This window comes from Pimephales promelas, chromosome 11 (genome assembly GCF_988280905.1).
Source record: "Pimephales promelas chromosome 11, fPimPro1.hap1.1, whole genome shotgun sequence".
Taxonomy (NCBI): Eukaryota; Metazoa; Chordata; class Actinopteri; order Cypriniformes; family Leuciscidae; genus Pimephales; species Pimephales promelas.
This window is the reverse complement of record NC_142779.1, coordinates 23,180,318-23,202,321: the sequence shown is the minus strand read 5'-3', so window position 1 is coordinate 23,202,321 and position 22,004 is coordinate 23,180,318. Positions and strand designations below refer to the sequence as shown.

The 22,004-nt window shown below is 43.3% G+C and overlaps 1 protein-coding gene across 2 annotated transcripts in view; it reads right to left on the bottom strand.

Annotated features, from left to right (window-relative positions):
• col19a1 (collagen, type XIX, alpha 1) overlaps positions 1 to 22,004 on the bottom strand; it is a 215,356-nt gene that overhangs the window by 57,225 nt on the left and 136,127 nt on the right. For both annotated transcript variants that reach the window (XM_039651732.2, XM_039651740.2), the window contains 7 exons: positions 20,028 to 20,066; positions 13,506 to 13,550; positions 13,191 to 13,226; positions 8,387 to 8,431; positions 7,924 to 7,977; positions 5,883 to 5,936; positions 3,814 to 3,903 (listed from right to left, as the gene is read on the bottom strand). In XM_039651732.2, coding sequence (XP_039507666.2) covers positions 3,814 to 3,903; positions 5,883 to 5,936; positions 7,924 to 7,977; positions 8,387 to 8,431; positions 13,191 to 13,226; positions 13,506 to 13,550; positions 20,028 to 20,066 — 363 coding nt within the window. The remainder of the gene's footprint in view (positions 1 to 3,813; positions 3,904 to 5,882; positions 5,937 to 7,923; positions 7,978 to 8,386; positions 8,432 to 13,190; positions 13,227 to 13,505; positions 13,551 to 20,027; positions 20,067 to 22,004) is intronic.

Genomic DNA, 22,004 nt, shown 5'->3' with positions numbered 1-22,004 from the left:
ATATATATATATATATATATATAGAAAAATCCGTCATGAATCTGAAAATTTTTACACAGAAATGAAGGCCTAGCACTAGAGCATAAATGCAATGTATCATAAAAAATAATTTTTCATATGCAAGCTAATGGTGTAGTAGGAATTGTGTGGTAAATGGATAAAAATTTATATCTCCAAAAACACAGCATAAATGAATAGATGAGAAGTAAACAAAAAAATATAATAATGTATATTTTTTGTACAATTACTCAATAAATTGTTGGGGTCATATATACCCCGGCCCGAAGCCCAGAAGTGTAAACAGGAAACGAAGACCAATTGAAGGTATAATGACGACGAACCGACGCTGCCGCCGCAGATAACGTTACACATAACGTAAACAAAGCAGCGCATGCTTACCGTTTTGAATATACGCGGGCATCCCCTTGTCAACATGTCGAATCGGGCGAAACAAAGCCGACGAGGACTATTTTGAGCCGACGGCACGGAACCGCAGAACACACCGAGGAAACTAAAGCGCTAAAACCAGCTTATCAGATGTTTTCGCGCCACTCCCGGTTGCTGAGCAACGCTCGTGAGTTTGACAGCTGCCTGTCAGAGTGACTCAGTCGTTTTTTAGGAAATTGTATAATCTTGTAAAAGAAATGTACAAAAACAAGCAGTGTGTGGACAATGCACAGTAAAAGTGTACAGCGTGTGTGCAGCTTTCATCATACGATACATACATTTAATTAACTTTTTTTTTTTCAATTCTGCAATTTGCGCCCCGTCCAGCAGATGGCGCCCCAGGCGGCCGCCTGTGTCGCCTGTCGGCAAAGCCGGCCCTGCATCTGGCGTACGTAAAAGTTGTTCATTCTTTAAAGATGGCGCGGTATGTTTTGACAGAAGACGAGACAAGGTTCTTTACTCATAAAAGACAAAAGACTTACAAGAATACTGGATTCTAAACAACAAAGAAATGCCACAATTTATCAAGACCTTGAAACAGATACGTAGAAGGGAGAAACACCCAGAACACCTCATACGTGGCTGGTACCAAGTATAAGGGACTTCCTTGTCATTGATCATTGGATAACACACCAATGTATCCATTGATTAAAAAAGGGCTAGCGCGATGGCTATCAACATCCTTTGAAATGATTTTCGGAATGACTTATCGCAAGAGGAAAAAAATATGTTTTTGTCGCATCACATTGGTTAATGGAAACGCTATAAATAGTTAAAATAAAAATATCGCGAAAGTTTATGTAATTGAAAACCTGTCATTTTTCAATTAAACCTGTAAAAATCACAAAACTGTAATTGAAATGCGACTAGTGTTGAGATCTCTTCTAAAACTCTAGATAAAAACTCTAGAGATTTGTAGCTTTCTTTCCAGTCTGAGAAAACCAAGAAGCCATAGGGGAGCGCGGGGCACAACCTAACGCGGGGTTAAATGTAACACAGACTTTTTACATAGTTAGTCAGGACCAAGCAGGTTGTCTTTCCGCTCTTGTTCTCTTGCTGCCAGAAGACGGTCTCCCGCGAATTTGCGGAACGTTTTGATAATATTTCGTGAAGATACTGGACAAAGAGTGTTTTGACACCATGCAAGTACATTTTTTCATCATAGATTTTTTTTCGGTTTCTGAGTTGGGTGTATACGTTTCCAAATCTAACTTTATATTGCCTTAATCACTGTCTTGTTTGCTCAAACATAGCACTGTTTTGAAACATGTCTGCTATTCCTAGCGACTGTTAGCTAGGCTTAAAATATTTAATACACAGCGGGGTTAGTAAGTGTACAACGATCAAATTAAATGAAAACAGGGAGCCACACAACTTTTCAGGTTTGAGTATTTATAGATTAAACTTTGTTGGACAGAGTTGTAGTACTCGAGACTCGGACTCGAGACCATATTTTAATGGTCTTGGTCTTGTCATGGACTCGTGTCCATTTGGATTCGGAATTGACTCGTACTCGAACATTTTTTTTTTTTTAGGACTTGGAATTATTCCCGAGTCCACTCGAGTTCAATTATAAATATTTTTCATGATTATTAATGTATGTTAATAAAATATTTCTTTAAATTGATTGACACGCCCAGTGATTGGTGATTTTCTAGTGCGCAACTGCGCATGAAAAATTGTAATAAAATTACTTTTAACACCACCTACTATGTGGCCTTTTTACCCTAAACTGATCATATTTTTTTAAAGTCTAAGTAAATTCAGTAAAAAAAAAAAAAGATTTCTCTAAGTAAATAAAAGTAAATTAGGTAATCAACCCTCACTGGTCTCGGTCTCGACTCGGACTCGACCGTCTCTAGTCTCGGACTCGACTCGGACTCGACTCTCTATGGACTCGGTCTTGACTCGGACTCGACTCTCTCTGGTCTCGGTATCGACTCGGACTCAAGTGAGGTGGTCTCGACTACAACACTGTTGTTGGACTTTCACAAACAATGTTGGAATTTAAAATGTTTAAAATTGTGTTTACTATGCATTTGTTTATTTATTTAAAATATGGCCTGTTTTTAATACAATAAACTTTTTAAATTTTCATTTTAAGCTCATTTGTATTACTATTACTGTTATTAATAATAATCATTTTACATGCAGCTGTTACACACAAATCTAATTTAATTGCAATTACAATATTTTATGATTTTTTATTATTATTATTTATTTTAAAACTGTGCAGCCCTTTTCTATGTCTCTATCCATGATATTGATACACAAAAAAGGATGTTTGGATGAGGGATGGATGTATGGATATCTGTCTATACAGATGCACAAACAATATCAAACTTTACAAATAAAATTGGACTGAATTATGTGTGTTACACACAAGTGTTACAACTAACCCCTCTATCCGTTACAATTAACCCCGCATATGGGGTAAGTTGTAACATTTGCACTTCTGTCACTTTCACTACAACTGTACGAAAATGGTAGGTCCTAGAATAAAACTTTAAGTGTTCATTTATAGCAGAAATGTGTATGTTGCTTGTATAAAATAAAGAAAAAGTTAATCTAACTTAATATTTTTTTTTAATATTGAGCCAAAACCAAAATGTGTTTGTTGCCCCGCTCTTCCCTACTGTTGTGATGACTGTCTTTTCATGTTTAGCAGTTCCCTGTCATGTTTATTAGTCTCCCCAGGTGTTTCAGATTAGCCACGCCCCTTTGTTATCCTGTTTACCTTGTTTGGCCTTGCATTTAAACTTTGTGTTTTAGTCCAGACTTTATGAGTTCTTGTGTTGTCACGGTCGATGTTGGTTGCACTGCTTCTGAGTCTTTGTATGGATTTCAGTTGAATTGAACAAAGTGAATAAAGTTTAAATTGAATAAAGTGTGCTGTGTGCGGATCCTGCTTCCTCCTCGTTTCTACCGCATTGTGACACATGTGCTGTCATTTAATCTCACAAGTGTCTAAGAAAACCAACTGAACAATTCAACAGATCTGATTGGTGTTTTCTCTCTCTCACGGCTTGGACAGGTGACCGGTGTACCATTAGGACAGTTTTACCAAAGCGGTGTTTAAGCATGAACAACATTTTTCTTGTCATAGCTGCAAACAAGGCTGTCATCAATAACCCCGGCTGCTGGCGGACCAAGAATGTGCTCGCACTAGCTGTCGGATATATTAAGGCATATTTATGTCATTGTCAGTGTGCCTGAGCTGTCATCGACGCGGTGGGATGTTGGATAAGTGTCGGATGATATTCTGTTTGTGTCTATAACTATAAGAGGTGATGAAAGACAAGATATTGAGTGGGGAACATGCAGGTGAAGTGAAAAAGAAACACAAGGATGGTGTTGTGTAATTACCCCAGTGCAAAGTCCGACAGAGCAGGGCTCTCCAGGTTCACCCTTCAGGCCCTGGGGGCCGATCGGTCCCGGTGCTCCGCCTGAATCACCCTGCAAACACACACCGACAGCTGGCATTTAGAGACGCCACCACCTCCGGTTTGTCACTTGACAGGTTGAGGAGCACCGCACAAATGCACACACATACGCGCTTCACGCGCACATACAAAAACAAGAGCTGGACGTAAATATCACAGACATCCGGGGCAAATGCCACCAACATAGAATCACTTCATGGAGATTTAGAGGCTAAAAAAGCTCACTATACATCTACTACGATGAACTTTATTAAAAACGCTGTAATGATTGTTAGATATTGAAAGCATTTTCGCCAGTCGAACTTTCTCACCATAGCTTTCATTTTTGTGGTCGGAGCTAAAAAGAATGAATCAAACATATTATTATTAGAGGGAAATTAAATGCACTTAAGGCCCCTTCCTGCTATAATACAATATAGATCAGCATATATACAGTATACAGTAATGATAAAATAAAATGTACTAAAAAAAGGTAACACTTTACTTAAAGGGGACATGACACCTTCATAAACATATGACTTGAATATGAAGTAGGGTTTATGCATGTTTATGACAACTGTCATTAAGTGTCATTCGCTCAGTGATGACATTTTGAATGCAAATATGACATTGTTTGAGATGTCTTTGTTATGACATCTTGACATAAACCATAACATCATAACCTGTCAGTGTCTTTGTCATGACAACTTGACATAAAATGAAGTTAAACTGTCATGTGGTTGGCTTTGACATTGGCTGTCATGAGGCCATTATAACTGTGTCATGAATATTTTTTGTGAGCTCAACTACAGTGGTACTAATTGAATTTGTCATAAAAAGGTTATAATGGCTTCATGACAGCCAATGTCAAAACCAACCACAGACAGTTTAATGTAATGTTAACCCATAAAGCTTGGTGGTTTCTTAAGTTTGATAATTAATCTGCTATGTCATGTTTATGACAGATTGTGTTGTCTTAGTAATGCCAAGTTGTCATGACAGACACTTACAGGTTATGATGTATTGGTTTATGTCAAGGTGTCATAAAGTATTTGCATAACATAATATTTGCATTCAAAGTGCCATAACACAGAGAATTACACTTAATGACAGTTGTCACAAACATGCATAAAACTTATATATGTCATGTCATGATTATGAAGGTGTCATGTTAGTATTATGCACAACCCTTCAAGTAAAGTGTCACAGTAAATAAATAATATAACATTACATATTTTTTCAGCAACTGAAATATAATAACATATAATAATAAACAACTTAAGTTCAAAAAGTTGTCTTGGCAATTAACTGAAATAAATACGTGTGAGTTGAAGTACTAAAATAACAAACTAAACGTAAAATAAAAAAGACAAAAACAACAAAAGCATATCAAATCATTAAAACTTAAAAAAAAAAAAATCAAAGGAAAAAATAAAACAGACCATTCAGAAGAATAATACATAACAGTATACTATAATAGTGTATAAATTATCCAAAAAATAAATAATACTGATGCACGATAGCTTTAGTGGAAGACTGACCTACCAAAAAAGACATTTTGCATAATCACTCATTTTAATTACAATCGTCATTATTACGTCCTCAGGTTCTGTCACTAAAAGATGGGAGAATTAAATACATTTGCCATCCCTTAGTTCTTTAAACCATCTGAGGATCAATTTTGGTATAGGCCTTCAGATCAGAGGTAGTAGTGTACTTTAGACTGGATATCCAGTTTCATTACGCTTTCCCGTATCTCTATACACAATGCATTTTGACTTCCCAAGAACCCCAATAAATCACAAACATAAAGCAATAATTCTTTGAGATACCTCAAGTAACAAGCTATTCCTACAGCTTTTTATCCACTTACAGCTGGTGCAAACTGTCGAAATGCACAAGCAAAGCAGCTCAGTGAAGCCTAAAGTGAACATGACCCTGTGCTTGCAGAAACATGGAAAAGATCACACTAGTAACATGTGGCCTCAGTCACGGTGTACTTCCAAACGGTACCTTTTCTCCTTTCATTCCATCTTTTCCCGACAGACCTGGCTGACCAGGAGAGCCCTGAGAACAAAACAAAAAAAGAGGAGTGATAAGACACATGCAGCTTTAGCAGTTCCTTCTTTTTCATTTTGGGTTTGATCCCCAACACCCCCCATCCCTGTGTCCCCATCTTTTTTTGGAATAAAGGCAGATGCTTGTTAGCAGAAGCAGGTGTCGAGAACAGATTGTGATGCTGATGCTGTTTCTTCCCACACGTAGAGAACTCAGATGCACCCGTCCCTGAAAATTAATTTTCAGATTACTGATTGATTACTGATTGTCTGCGCAACAATTTACAGCTCTGCATCCTCGTTTTTCACGCCTCTGTTATTTATATGTGCATTGTCTTTTTCTGTGAGTGAGTGCGAGTGGGAAAAACTAAAAGTGTCAGCCCATACAAAATTCCCTGTTATTACGCTAAGACATTGTGCGTGATTGCGAGAGCCTTGCAATGCGGTTGCTTTGATATTCTAAGAGGTGTTAAGTGCGCTGCTATGTGATTGCTGGGGTTTTCTATGTTCATCCCTAAGTCTCTACACTCTTAAAAAGCCTCTTTGAATGAAGACCCTTTAAAGCAGGGGTCTCCAAACTTCAACTTAGCTCTAACTTCAAATAAATACACCTGAACCAGGTAATCAGTCTTACTAACTAGGTCCTATGATGACGTATTTACCAGTGTGAGGGCGGGACAACCTGCCACTCACATAAGATCAAAGCAATAGCATGGCATGCGTGACCTCACGGCTAGTGCAAGATGAGCTTTTTTGGTTTAAAAAGTATATCAGTTGATTATTTTTTTTATAGAAAATGACTGATGGTTTAGCTATAAGACCTTTATTCCTCGGCTGGGCTCGGGTAGAGCCCTTTGAAGCTGCCTTGAAACTGTAATTCAGCCTGTTGGTTCCTGTTAAAATCCACTAATTTTGGAAAGTTTTTCTCAAAACCCTTCATTTCTTTTTGACTGAAGAAAGACATGAATATTTTGGATGACGTGGTGGTGAGTAAATTGAAGTTGAACTACTCCTAATGCACAGGGCCGATTATATCCTGTCAATCAAATGGGGACGGAAAAAACATGTCAGATTGCAAATCATACTGTGTGTGAAGTCTTTTGTGTTGAATTGAGGGCTGTCAATGAAAATGCAACAATAACACATTAACAGTTTAAAAAAAAAAATAGCGGTGATAACCATCCATAGATCAAGCCAGGGTTGCCAGGTCTGTGTTTTTTTTCCTACACCAAACATTATTTGAAACACATCCAATAATCACAGAGTTTTGTTCTGTTACTTCTGATAGGAAACAAAGTCTCAGCTTTTAAATTCTGTCCACTGTATCACAAAATTCAAACGATAAATGCAGTTTTGACGCTTTTAAATATGGCCATTAAAAAATATTTTCTTCCACTTTTACAGAAGTTAGCAAAAAAAAAAAAAAAACATGCATGAACATTAAAAGATATCAAAATGTATTATATTCGCTCAATCTGTCTTTTAACCACATAAATACCTCATAAAACAACTTGTGAACAAAGTGTCACTTAACATTGCATTTACCCCAGGAAAGTTTTCCAGTGTTCACAGTTTGTTAGTGAGCAATATTTTTTTTTTAAACACTAGACTGCAAATCAGTAATATACAAACATTTTAGTTTTTATTAGTGTAATTATTATATGTGAAAAATAAATAGCAGTTGACTATAATTGTTTGGGCTCCGTTGATACGTTTAATATAATATTATAGTAATGTACCAAATGAGAGGGTTCCCTGTATAGTTTATTTGTTGTTTTCCCCTAAAGAAAATCAAAATATCAGTATCAGCGCAGAAATGCAGAAATTCGGTGCATGTAAAAAAAAAAAAAAAGGTTCTTAAATGGCTTCTCAAACCTTTAGTTTTAAGATTGTGTATTCTGGTCCCAAAATGTTTCAAGTTACACCATTGAAGCTATTGATATGCATTTTACAAGGCATTGCGGGACAAGTTGAGACACTAGTTGTTTCCTGCTTACCGGGTCTCCTGGAAGACCACGGAGGCCAATGGGACCAGGCTGACCCTCTTTTCCCTGTAAGAACACACACAAAAAAACATGTTAAGATCTTTCCATAAGAGCAAGTATGAGATCAAATGAAAAACTCTTGCTTCAAGTACTCTGATTTTGTACCATCTGGGAAAATTGAAACATTTTGACTGCTGTTCTTAGAGGCCCTTTTCTGTGCCCTAAACTAAAATGAAGGCCACAATCAGCTGCTTTTTGTAACTGAACCCATTTAACCCAGCAAGAACTCTTTAGAAAGCTTTTGGCACTAGCCAGTAAACCAGCGAGATCATTGCAGAGCTGCTCTCTTATTGAAAAGGTCAACAATAATTCCATCATAATAAATGTAGAACAACTTTAGAGTTCTTTCTGTCTTGATCAAAACACATGGAAGGTTTGTCACAATGGAAGGTTTAGAGAGACAGGAGGTTCATACCTCAAGTCCTGGTGTCCCCGGCAGTCCAGGCAATCCACTAATGCCCTTTGTGAGTTGAAGGAAAGAAGAAAAAAAATACAGTGAGAAAAGGAGAGTGAGAAAGCGAGACATCTATCTTTCTCTAAAAATTGTGCCATTTACAAGAACATTTCGGAATAGATATTATAATGAAAGCAAAGGGAAAGATTCTGCATTGCAGAAAAAAATAAATGACAGACAACGAGGGCACTGGGTGACAAATTAATTTCTATAAAACTACATTTCGATAGACGATTTTTTACTTTATTTTGCATTACACATTAAAGGGTTAGTTCACCCAAAAATGAAAATTAAGTCATTAATTACTCACCCCCATGCTGTTCCAACCCCGTAAGACCTTCGTTCATCTTCAGAACACAAATAAAGATATTTTTGATTTAATCTGAGGGCTGGATCACTCTTCCATTGGCTTCCTAAGGGACTGGCTCTTGACGGCCCAGAAAGTCATTAAAGAAAAGGTTTAAATATTCCATGTGCCTACAGCGGCTCAATTATAAGTTTATCAAGCGACGAGACTACTTTTTGTGCGAAAAAACATAAATAACGACTTTATTCCACTATTCCATTACTTCCTAATGGGCGCATGCGCGAGAACTGAGACGAGGACGTTCTCATTCGTCTACTTCTTGTTACCGGCTGCTCACCGCTTAGGAGTTTTACCGCCACCTACCGTATAAAATTATGATCCATATATAAGGCGCTCCAGATTATAAGGAACACTGTCGTTTTTTGAGAAGATTAAAGGCTTTTAAGTGCACCTTATAGTGCGGAAAATACGCAAATTGAAAAGCGTATGTACAGCGTGCATCTTCCTCTGCTTGTAAACAGAAAGTTTTGCGCTTCCAGCTATATCAGCACATCATCTTATACGGTAGGGGGCGGTAAAACTCCTAAGCGGTGAGCAGCCGGTAACAAGAAGTAGACTAATGAGAACGTCCTCGTCTCAGTTCTCGCGCATGCGCCCATAAGGAAGTAATGGAATAGTGGAATAAAGTCGTTATTTATGTTTTTTTTTCGCACAAAAAGTAGTCTCGTCGCTTGATAAACTTATAATTGAGGCGCTGTAGGCACATGGAATATTTAAACCTTTTCTTTAATGACTTTATGGGCCGTCAAGAGCCAGTCCCTTAGGCAGCCAATGTAGGTGTCACGGTGCCGGTGGAGTGTAGGCAGAAGAAGGAGAACAAGAGGCGAATGCTCCAATGCAAACACTTTAATTTAACTCAGAATAGCCAACAGGCACGGGTACAGGCAGGAAACACTCACGACACGGAAGGGTAACATCAACATTGACCGACAATAACTGAATGCAACAGAGGGAACTAAATACAGGGAGGAATCAAACATAACGATGTGAAGACAGGTGATACTGATGAACAAGACGAGGAACAGGTGGCTGATGAGGGAGTGAGTTCAGGAGTGGAGACAAGAGGATCCTGGGAAGTGTAGTGCAGATGACAAGACAGGACGGTGCAGACGAAGACTGTGACAGAACTCCCCCCTCCCGGGAGGCGTGACCTCACGCCGCATAACAGAGGAAGGAGGGGGGACGAACTGGGGCCTGGGCGGGGCGTGGCCAGGGCGGAGCAGGCTGAGGGCGTGGCCAGGGCGGAGCAGGCTGAGGGCGTGGCCAGGGCGGAGCAGGCTGAGGGCGAGACCAGGGCGGAGTGGATGGACCCTCAGGTGTCCTAGGTGGAGACGACGGAGGGAGGAGCCATGGAGGAGGCGGGACAGACGACTCCAGGGAGCCGACTGATGGAGGCGGAGCAGGTGACCGGGGAGACCAGGGTGAGGCCATCGAGCCAGCGAGACCGGGCGATGTAGACGGGCTGGCGGGACATGGCGACACCAACAGCTCTGGCGACCGAGGCCGAGACGAGGATCCCGAAGACCGCGGCGCAGCCAGAGCGACCGAGGACCAAGGTGGAACCGGAGGGAGAGAAGAGCCCAACAGAGCCCGAAGGATGGACTGACGAGGCAAAGCCAGAGGAGGGTAGTCCCAGGGCGAGGGCGGGTCGATGAAGGACCAAGGTGGAACCGGGGGGACGAGGAAGCCTGGAGGAGCTGGTGGGCTGAGGGGCCACGGCGGGGTTGAGGGAGGTAAGAGCCATGGTGGAGGTGATGGACCGGAAGGCTGAGGCAGAGTCCAGGTCGAGGAGGTTCGAGGAGGAGACCGGGGATCCCCTGACCCAGATGGAGTTGGTGGCCGGCAGACCCACGATGATTCTACCTCCTCGAAGCACTCCGGGGAAGCAGTGGGGCTGCCAAGCAGTGGTGGGGAGGCGGTGAAAACATGATGGATAGGAGGAGGTGGGAGAGGGAGGCTGGGTGGGATCACGGTCTCTGGCTGGATGGTCTCGGGCTCTGGCTGGACGGTCTCTGGCTCTGGCTGGATGGTCTCGGGCTCTGGCTGGACGGTCTCTGGCTCTGGCTGGACGGTCTCAGGCTCTGGCTGGACGGTCTCTGGCGCTGGCTGGACGGTCTCTGGCGCTGGCTGGACGGTCTCTGGCGCTGGCTGGACGGTCACTGGGGCAGGCTGGACGGTCTCTGGCGCTGGCTGGACGGTCTCTGGCGCTGGCTGGACGGTCTCTGGCGCTGGCTGGACGGTCTCTGGCGCTGGCTGGACGGTCACTGGGGCAGGCTGGACGGTCTTTGGCGCTGGCTGGACGGTCTCTGGAGAGCTGGACGGAACCAGCAGTGAAGAGCATACAGTCTCTGGAGGGCTGGACGGAACCAGCAGAGAAGAGCATACAGTCTCTGGAGAGCTGGACGGAACCAGCAGTGAAGAGCATACAGTCTCTGGAGGGCTGGACGGAACCAGCAGAGAAGAGCATACAGTCTCTGGAGAGCTGGACGGAACCAGCAGTGAAGAGCATACAGTCTCTGGAGGGCTGGACGGAACCAGCAGAGAAGAGCATACAGTCTCTGGAGAGCTGGACGGAACCAGCAGTGAAGAGCATACAGTCTCTGGAGAGCTGGACGGAACCAGCAGTGAAGAGCATACAGTCTCTGGAGAGCTGGACGGAACCAGCAGTGAAGAGCATACAGTCTCTGGAGAGCTGGACGGAACCAGCAGTGAAGAGCATACAGTCTCTGGAGGGCTGGACGGAACCAGCAGTGAAGAGCATACAGTCTCTGGAGGGCTGGACGGAACCAGCAGTGAAGAGCATACAGTCTCTGGAGGGCTGGACGGAACCAGCAGTGTAGAGCATACAGTCTCTGGAGAGCTGGACGGAACCAGCAGTGAAGAGCATACAGTCTCTGGAGGGCTGGACGGAACCAGCAGTGAAGAGCATACAGTCTCTGGAGGGCTGGACGGAACCAGCAGTGTAGAGCATACAGTCTCTGGAGGGCTGGACGGAACCAGCGGAGTGGAGAGCTCGAGCTTGGGGGTGGTGCTGGTGACTTTCTCCACGGTGAATGGAGACCCACAGCACACCAGCACCCACTCCACACAGGCGGCGAAATCATCGGGACCGTTCCCTGGGAGGCGTGCCCGGGACCGCTCGCTGAGGCTGGCGATGTAAAACTCACTCAGCGAGTGGTCAGAATAGTGAGTCAGGCACGCCAACTCCAGAAAGTCCCGTGTATGGGATTCCAGGGAACGGTCCTCCTGATCCAGGCAAAGAAGAGCCACTGCAGGAATGTCCATCTCACTTTTGGGTCGGTCAATCTGTCACGGGGCCGGTGGAGTGTAGGCAGAAGAAGGAGAACAAGAGGCGAATGCTCCAATGCAAACACTTTAATTTAACTCAGAATAGCCAACAGGCACGGGTACAGGCAGGAAACACTCACGACACGGAAGGGTAACATCAACATTGACCGACAATAACTGAATGCAACAGAGGGAACTAAATACAGGGAGGAATCAAACATAACGATGTGAAGACAGGTGATACTGATGAACAAGACGAGGAACAGGTGGCTGATGAGGGAGTGAGTTCAGGAGTGGAGACAAGAGGATCCTGGGAAGTGTAGTGCAGATGACAAGACAGGACGGTGCAGACGAAGACTGTGACAGTAGGACTGATCCAGCTCTCAGATTCAATCAAAAATATCTTTATTTGTGTTCCGAAGATGAACGAAGGTCTTACGGGGTTGGTACAGCATGGGGGTGAGTAATTAATGACTTAATTTTCATTTTTGGGTGAACTAACCCTTTAATAAAGACAGTTTAACGTTTCATTTCTCACTATTTTAATTTCTCACATAATTTCTCACTAACAATGCTGACTGCTTTACGATCTGTTCCCCGGATGTGCATCATACCAAACATTGCACAACATTTGGTCACACTTTATTTTAAGGTGTCCGTGTTACTGTTTAATTAAGTACTAAGCATTAATAATTAACTATGTACTTACTATAGGGTTAGGAATAGGTTTCGGGTTAGTTTCATGTAATTATGCATACTTTATAGACCTTATGTAGCCCCGCCCCTTTTCAGCGTTGCGCTCGTTGTGTTTTGACTTCTGGTCTGTATTTTCACAGCGATCTTGCATAGGTATGAATGAACTGCTCGTAAAAAAAATTCCCGGTCGACATTTGTTAAATGCTTATGATAAACATTACAATGCTCTTGATAACTTTTGTTAACTCTACAATAAGTAAATCCACTTCACCAGCTAATTACTCCTCGACAGCGATGCCATAGAAATATACAGAGCGACCGCAAAAACGGAAGTTCAAAGACAATTTTCTAAAGATGACGGCGCCCACGTTTCTCTGGTGCATAAGGTCTATAGTTATTGCAGGCTATATTTACCTGTAGCCCTTGAGAGCCTTCAGAACCTTTTTCACCCTGGTGAAAGAAGAGAAAATGCTGAACGCAATGCATGAAAGATTTTACAAAAGAGACTTTCAAGGTCGAAAAATACATCAAAACATCTGACAGATCAAAGAGAAAGCCGGACTGATCGTTTTGATTGGCTGTCCATTGCATTGATTAAAATACAGCTTTTATTTGTTTCTTTTTTTGGGGGAGACAAGACTTTAAACACCATCCGGCAGTAGTTAAACCTTTTAATGATCTTACAAACTGTTGTGGATGCATAACAAATGATGTTAATGTGCGGCTAACCTGGTCTCCTTTCTCTCCTTTCTGGCCTTTATCACCTCCTTCCCCCTCATAGATTAAAGAGAGCGGAAACAAACAAATGCATAACGGTTATTAACAGAAGAAATGCTTGATTATATTTCCAAAGTACACAGCAGGAGGGAGATTGTTTACAATAATTGGCATGGCATGCTATCACATGACTAAAAATAATTTCGAAATGCACTGCACTTGTAAATTTCATGTAAGTTTTTAAGTAACATTAACATTATTTTCACTATTATACAGTTTTCTGCCTTTACACAAATAACATAAAATAAAAAATATATACTTTTTACGATAAAAATAATATTACAATTATAAATTCAAATTACATGTAACATATATACAAAAAATGGTAACATTTTACTTGAAGCAGTGTTCATAAGACTGACATGACACCTTCATAACCATGACATGACATATGACTTAACTGTCATTAAGTGTCTTTCGCTCAATAATGACATTTTGAATGCAAATATGACATTGTATAAGATGTCTGTCACGGTAGACGTTTTCTCTGTTTCCTCCTAGTCTTGTGTTTTTGTTGTTGTATGAATGCACGTGTGTGAGAGGTGTGTCTGTATGACATCACCTGATCCGCTCCAGCTGTTCATCATCACATCACCAGCTGCAGTTGATCATCACCACTCTATTTATACTCACCGCTGTTCTTTCATCCTTGTCAGATCGTTGTTTCATGTGGTTCGTGTTGGTCTACCGGTGTCGAGTTCCTGCCTTGTGTTCCCGTGTCGTTGTCTGGATTCCAGTATTCATCGTTCGTCTCTTCACCGTGTCTTCACTTCACCTCACCACGGATACTGACCATCTTGTCCCTGCGTCACTCTCTCCACCTGTTTGCACTGCCGACTCTGAGAGACGTTAATAAACAGTCAACTTGCTCTTGCTTCCTGTCATTCGTTTATACCCCGTGACAGAACGATCTGACCCTAAGATGGAAGCAGCGAGTTCGCCGCAGAGATCCATGGAGGAATTTATTCATCACAGCACCAGGAGAATGGATGCCCAGCAGAAAGAGATCAGCGATACAGGTCGCGCAGTGCAAGCCTTGGTGACGCAGGTGTCCGAGCTCACCCAGCATATCCAACGGTTTCAGGTTCCCACTGCGCCGCCCACACCGATCGTTCCCCCCACAGCCCCAGAGAGATCCGTGATGACGGAGCCCCGCTTGCCGGTACCGGAACACTATTCTGGTGAACCGGCATTTTGTAGAGCATTTCTGACCCGTTGCTCGATGCATTTTGCTCTGCAACCACGCACATTCGAGACGGAACAGGCTAAAGTGGCGTTTGTACTAACATTACTGACAGGAAAAGCAGCGCTCTGGGGAACGGCGGTGTGGGAGAAACAAAATCCATGCTGCGTCTCGTTCCAGTCCCTCTCCGACGAGATGAAGAAGGTTTTTGACCGGGCGGTCTCGGGTAGAGAAGCAGCCAGAACCTTGACGGAATTACGTCAGGGAGAAAGATCGGTTTCAGACTTTTCCATAGAATTCCGGACTTTGGCGGCGGAGTGCGGCTGGAACGAGGAGGCGCAGTGGGATATGTTCCTGCATGGGCTGGCTGACCACGTCCAGAGAGAGATCTACGCCCTGGATCTTCCTACCACACTGAACGGACTGATAGATCTTGCTCTGCGGGTGGACGCTCGGCTATCCAGGGTCGAGCGCCGAGTTCCGTCCACCCGTACCTTCGGAGGAGTCGACGTTCCCAGATCCAGCGGCAGGGACGTGGTCAGTCCCGCCTTCGATCCCGAGCCCATGCAGGTGGGTCGAGCTCGGCTTTCCCGGGAGGAGAGGGAGAGGCGGAGGTCCCAGGGCCTTTGCCTGTATTGTGGAGGAGCGGGACATTATGCTTACAACTGCCCGGTAAAAGGCCAAGCCCGATAGTAAACTTGAGGCTACTATCGGGTGGGATCTCCGCCAGGAAGACCTCATCGACTACATCTACCTCCACACTCCTCCCGGTTAGATTAAGATGGTCAGTTCACCAGCACGATTGTTTTGCACTGTTGGACTCCGGGGCGGAAGGTAATTTTATGGACTATAATTTTGCACATACATTTCAGATTCCCCTCCAACCTCTCAACCAGCAGATATCTGTTCATGCATTAAACGGTCAGAAACTTCCCACCATTTCTCACACCACCGAAGATATCACACTGATTACATCTGGCAACCACACCGAGACTATTTCTTTTTTCATTTTGGACTCTCCTTTGGCACCCGTTGTACTTGGACATCCCTGGCTGATCAAACATAACCCCCGTGTGGACTGGATTAATAAGGCTGTGCTGGAGTGGAATAAGGAATGTCATAAGTCTTGTCTTCTGTCTGCGTGTTCGTCTGTATCTGTTTCTATGTTACAGGAGGAGGCAGGGGATTTGTCTAACGTGCCCGCAGAGTATCTAGATCTGAAGGAAGTGTTCAGTAAGTCTCGCGCTGCTTCTCTCCCTCCGCATCGTCCCTATGACTGTGCTATAGATTTACTGCCAGGTAAGTCTCCGCCTAAAGGCAAGTTATATGCACTTTCAATTCCTGAAAGAGAGGCCATGGAGAAATATATTTCTGATTCTCTAGCAGCCAAGTTCATTCGCCCTTCCTCTTCTCCTGCGGGGGCGGGGTTCTTTTTTGTGGGGAAGAAGGATGGATCGCTGCGACCTTGCATTGATTACCGAGGGCTGAATAACATCACGGTAAAGAATACCTATCCTTTGCCGCTGATGTCTTCAGCCTTCGAGAGGTTGCAGGGAGCATCTATCTTCACAAAGTTGGACTTACGTAACGCTTATCATTTGGTTCGCATCAGGGAGGGGGATGAGTGGAAAACTGCTTTTAACACCCCTAGGGGGCACTTTGAATATTTGGTAATGCCATTCGGATTATCCAACTCCCCAGCAGTTTTCCAGGCACTGGTCAATGACGTGTTGCGAGATATGATCGATCAGTTCATATATGTCTACCTGGATGACATATTGATTTTTTCTTCGTCTCTCCAGGAACATGTGCAGCACGTTCGACGAGTGCTTCAGAGGCTGCTAGAGAATGGGCTTTTTGTCAAGGCGGAGAAATGCGATTTTCATGCACAGTCTGTCCCTTTTCTAGGGTATATCGTGTCGTCCGAGGGAATGCGGATGGACCCTGAAAAGATCAAAGCTGTGGTGGATTGGCCAAGTCCAGATTCACGCAAGGCCCTGTTGAGGTTTCTGGGGTTTGCCAATTTTTACCGGCGTTTTATTCGCAATTACAGCCAGCTGGTCGCGCCTCTGACTGCCTTGACCTCCCCCCGAACTGCGTTCAGGTGGTCTGACTCAGCCGAGGCTGTTTTTTCTAAACTCAAGAGCCGCTTTGTTTCGGCCCCCATTCTCATAGCCCCTGATTCATCACGTCAGTTCGTGGTGGAGGTCGACGCGTCGGAGGTGGGAGTAGGAGCAGTGTTATCCCAGCGTTCACCTGTGGACGACAAGATGCACCCTTGCGCGTTTTTTTCACATCGTTTATCCTCAGCCGAACGCAATTATGACATTGGTAACAGAGAGTTGTTGGCAGTCAAGTTGGCGTTGGAGGAGTGGCGTCACTGGTTAGAAGGGTCGGGGGTACCTTTTATCGTCTGGACTGATCATAAGAATCTAGAATACATCAGAACTGCTAAACGATTGAACTCCAGGCAGGCTCGGTGGGCACTTTTTTTCGGTCGTTTTGATTTCACTCTCTCTTACCGTCCGGGTTCCAAGAACATCAAACCCGACTCATTATCTCGCATATTTGATTTTTCCGAACGCCCGGCTACTCCCGAGTGTATTTTACCCGAGACCATATTTGTCTCAGCACTCACATGGGAGATCGAAGCGAAGGTCAAGAGAGCCTTAGAAGGGGTAACGCCTCCGCCCGGATGCCCACCGAACCGTTTATTTGTGCCGGAGGAATTACGGTCGGACGTTATTCAGTGGGGTCACACTTCCAACATAGCTTGTCATCCAGGAGTTAATCGTACTGGGTTTTCAGTCAAGCAACGATTTTGGTGGCCACGTATGACTCGCGACGTTCATGATTTTGTTTTGGCTTGCTCAGTTTGCGCCACTGGTAAGTCTTCCAATCGACCGCCAGAGGGGTTACTTCAGCCGCTGCCGGTGCCTTCGAGACCCTGGTCCCATATCGCTCTCGATTTTATTACCGCCCTCCCACCCTCTCAGGGGAACACAGTGGTTTTAACTGTGGTGGACCGATTCTCGAAGGCAGCACATTTCATCCCCTTACCCAAATTGCCTTCAGCTAAGGAGACAGCGGCAACGATCGTAGACCACGTCTTTCGGTTACATGGCCTCCCGATGGACGTGGTTTCCGACAGGGGTCCCCAGTTTGTGTCCAAATTTTGGCGAGAGTTTTGTAAATTGCTGGGGGCGACTGTTAGTCTGTCCTCTGGGTTCCATCCCCAGAGCAATGGTCAAACTGAGAGAGCCAACCAAGATTTGGAAAGAACGTTGCGATGTTTGGTTTCCAAGAATCCTTCCTCTTGGAGTCAACAACTGTCTATGGTGGAGTACGCCCACAATACGTTACCAGTGTCATCTACGGGCCTTTCTCCGTTTGAGTGTAGCGTAGGTTACCAGCCACCTGTTTTTCCTAGTCTGGAGTCCGAAGTCGCGGTCCCCTCCGCCCACGCCTTCATCCAGAGGTGTCATCGCACTTGGACTAGAGCCCGCGAGACTCTACTCCAAGTGGGAGCACGCACCAAGGCCAAAGCCGATCGCCACCGGCGGAAGCCTCCCGTATACGTCGTCGGTTCCAAAGTGTGGCTTTCAACTAAGAACATTCCGCTTCGATCCGTCTCGAATAAACTTGCTCCCAAATTTATTGGCCCGTTTGCTGTCACCAAGATCGTTAGTCCGGTGGCAATCCGCCTCAAACTTCCTCTTGCGTACAGGAGAATTCATCCCGTGTTTCATGTATCTAAAGTCAAGCCCGTTTTTTATGCCCGCATTAATCCGCCAGCCCCGGTTCCCCCACCGCCGCGACTCGTAGACGGGGAACCATCCTATTCGGTCAATCGTATTCTGGATTCTAGACGGAGGGGACGCGGATTCCAGTACTTGGTGGACTGGGAGGGTTACGGTCCGGAGGAGAGGAGTTGGGTTCCTGCTAGAGACATTCTGGATCACTCTCTTATCGATGATTACAATCGGCAGGTAAGGGAGTCTGAGAACGCCAGGAGGCGTTCTTAGGAGGAGGGGTACTGTCACGGTAGACGTTTTCTCTGTTTCCTCCTAGTCTTGTGTTTTTGTTGTTGTATGAATGCACGTGTGTGAGAGGTGTGTCTGTATGACATCACCTGATCCGCTCCAGCTGTTCATCATCACATCACCAGCTGCAGTTGATCATCACCACTCTATTTATACTCACCGCTGTTCTTTCATCCTTGTCAGATCGTTGTTTCATGTGGTTCGTGTTGGTCTACCGGTGTCGAGTTCCTGCCTTGTGTTCCCGTGTCGTTGTCTGGATTCCAGTATTCATCGTTCGTCTCTTCACCGTGTCTTCACTTCACCTCACCACGGATACTGACCATCTTGTCCCTGCGTCACTCTCTCCACCTGTTTGCACTGCCGACTCTGAGAGACGTTAATAAACAGTCAACTTGCTCTTGCTTCCTGTCATTCGTTTATACCCCGTGACAATGTCTTTGTTATGACATATTGACATAAACCATAACATCATAACCTGTCAGTGTCTTTGTCATGACAACTTGACATAAAATGAAGTTAAACTGTCATGTGGTTGGCTTTGACATTGGCTGTCATGAGGCCATTATAACTGTGTCATGAATATTTTTTGTGAGCTCAACTACAGTGGTACTAATTGAATTTGTCATTAAAAAGTTATAATGGCTTCTTGACAGCCAATGTCAAAACCAACCACCTGAAAGTTTAATGTAATGTTAACCCATAAAGCTAGGTGGTTTCTTAAGTTTGATAATTAATCTGCTATGTCATGTTTATAGCAGGTTGTGTTGTCTTAGTAATGTCAAGATGTCATGACAAAGACACTGACAGGTTATGATGTATTGGTTTATGTCAAAGTGTCATAACAAAGACATCTCAAACAATGACATATTCGCATTAAAAATGTTTGACAGTTGTCAAAAACATGCATAAAACTTCCTTCATATTCATAACATATGTCATGTCATGATTATGAAGGTGTCATGTTAGTCTTAAGCACATCCCTTCAAGTAAAGTGTTACCCAAAAATGTAGCATTTTACTAGTGAAGAAGACAATATTACACGTCTGAGTTAAGGCTGCTCAAATTTCTGTTTGACGATCCTGAAGAAATAATGCCGCTCTGACCCACTTCACCCCCAGTATCAACGTTTACAGTTATAATTGCTATGCAAATGCATTTATGCCACCCCTGAGCATCATTAAACATTCAGTGTAAATGCCATTTCAGACTTTGCTGTGTACATTGTAAAAAGCCTAACATCAAACTTACAGTTCCAGAAAGAAGTCTTAGTCCATGTGCTGTGATGACCTGTATAAAGAAAAAAGATGATCTTTAATATTGATGTCAACTTATGCTGTTGCAGAAAACCATCACGACAGTAAGCACATGTGCTAGAATGAACCCATCGCTTGTGATTTAATGTTTTCTCACGCTCTGCTCTTAGATCTCAGTTTAGAGAAAACCTCAACATCTCCACACAAGAATAAAACAAAAGCTTCCTCTCTCTATGTCTGTATGGCCTCTATGTGAGAGATTAACATTAATCCAGGGCTTATGACATTTAAAATGCCAAGAGCCTTTTACTGCTACAAGAACCTCGAGAAATACAGACCCTCTTCAAGGCACATTAAGGTGAACTCTGAATCTGCTTTATGACTTTCCATTTACCCATTAACTACCAGTGCTCAGCAGGGTTTAGTAGCCTGTCAATCATTCTGACGGCTTTCAGTCAACAGTGAAAGACAGATCGTTTCGTTGGATGTATCTGCGGATTCATCTACTGTCTTTCATGCGGTGTAAAACAATCCATGAATAAAGATGAAACAACAGGAGGCCGGATGTAACTTCAAGACAAAGTTGGTCTAGGGAACAAAATGGAGATTGTTTTCTTGTTCATTGTGAGGAATAAAAGCATGGAAAATATATGAGCTCTGAACCAAACCTATAGTGAGATTATATAGTGAGACAAACCAAGAGAGTGTTGCACGACCATTCAATAGTATAACTGGGTTTCTAACAATTGGAAGCTTAATGCAAATGGGTGGAGTGTCCCTTTAAGGATAAAAGTGATACCGCCTTGAATTATACCAAAATTACAGCATCTTAGAAAGCAGATTATTTTTGCAATTGCTTGGACCTGCATCAGCAGTGAAATTAATTTATGTATAGGTAGGCAGCTCACAAGCTTTAAAAAAAGAGCTTTGATGTGCAATACATCGTCATAAAACAAGTGAAATAAATAAATAAATAAATACATTGAACTCAGATGAGCACAACCCTACGCTGACTTGCTCTAGTCTGAGCTCAGAAAAAAACAGCTAATTACCATTTAACAAGAATGTAATTAAAATCTTGAAATAGGATTTAGGTTACAGTTGTTCAAAGATATTTTTTTTTCTCCTTGGACAGAAAAAAAAAACATTAATTACACATCCTTAATTAAAAGAGAACTAGCTCTAAACAACACACTCCATTCAGAGCCAGTTACAATCAAATTACGAACTAAAGAGGAAACCATGAGAGAATAATCAAACCCTTAAAAGCCGGTTCATATTTGAGTCACCCATCATCGTAATTAGCCGTTTCAGAACAGGAGAAACAACAAAGACAAGATTCTGTAGTCTTCCTCAATCTTTGTAAATTGGTTCAAAAGGGCCACAGTCATCTCGCTTTTCCCATTTAGCTAGAGATTCACACAGCAGGCAGCATCAATTGATTTTGTGCCCTGCTGTCAAATCGCACCTCTCGTCTCCCCCCTTTGATTTAATTGACACTGCCGATGCTGTTCCAAACCTGCAAATGTCTTGCTAAGTGCGACAAAAAAGCTTTCGGCTTCCCAGCTCTCAAAGTTTTTCTTATTACTGGCCAGTCAAGATGAAGCCGATGAACAGTGCTGCATTGATGCAGTAAACTCTCCACTGTCTGTATTAGGAAAAAATGTTGGTGCTGGTAGTTCATTTCAACTTGGATGAACATAAAAATACAGAATGAACAAGAAATAAAGATCCTAAATCACGTTTTCATGGGGACGCGTCTTCCCGGGTGTATACAAGTGAGCGAATTGTTCTTATCGGTCATGTGTCTTTTCAAATAAGCATTGAAGTTCAAATTAAATTGAATTTAGTTTGGAAATTAAAGGGTTAGTTTATCCAAAAATGAAAACTATGTCATTAATGACTCACCCTCATGTCGTTCCAAGCCCGTAAGACCTCCGTTCATTTTGTATGAAAAAATATATACAGTATA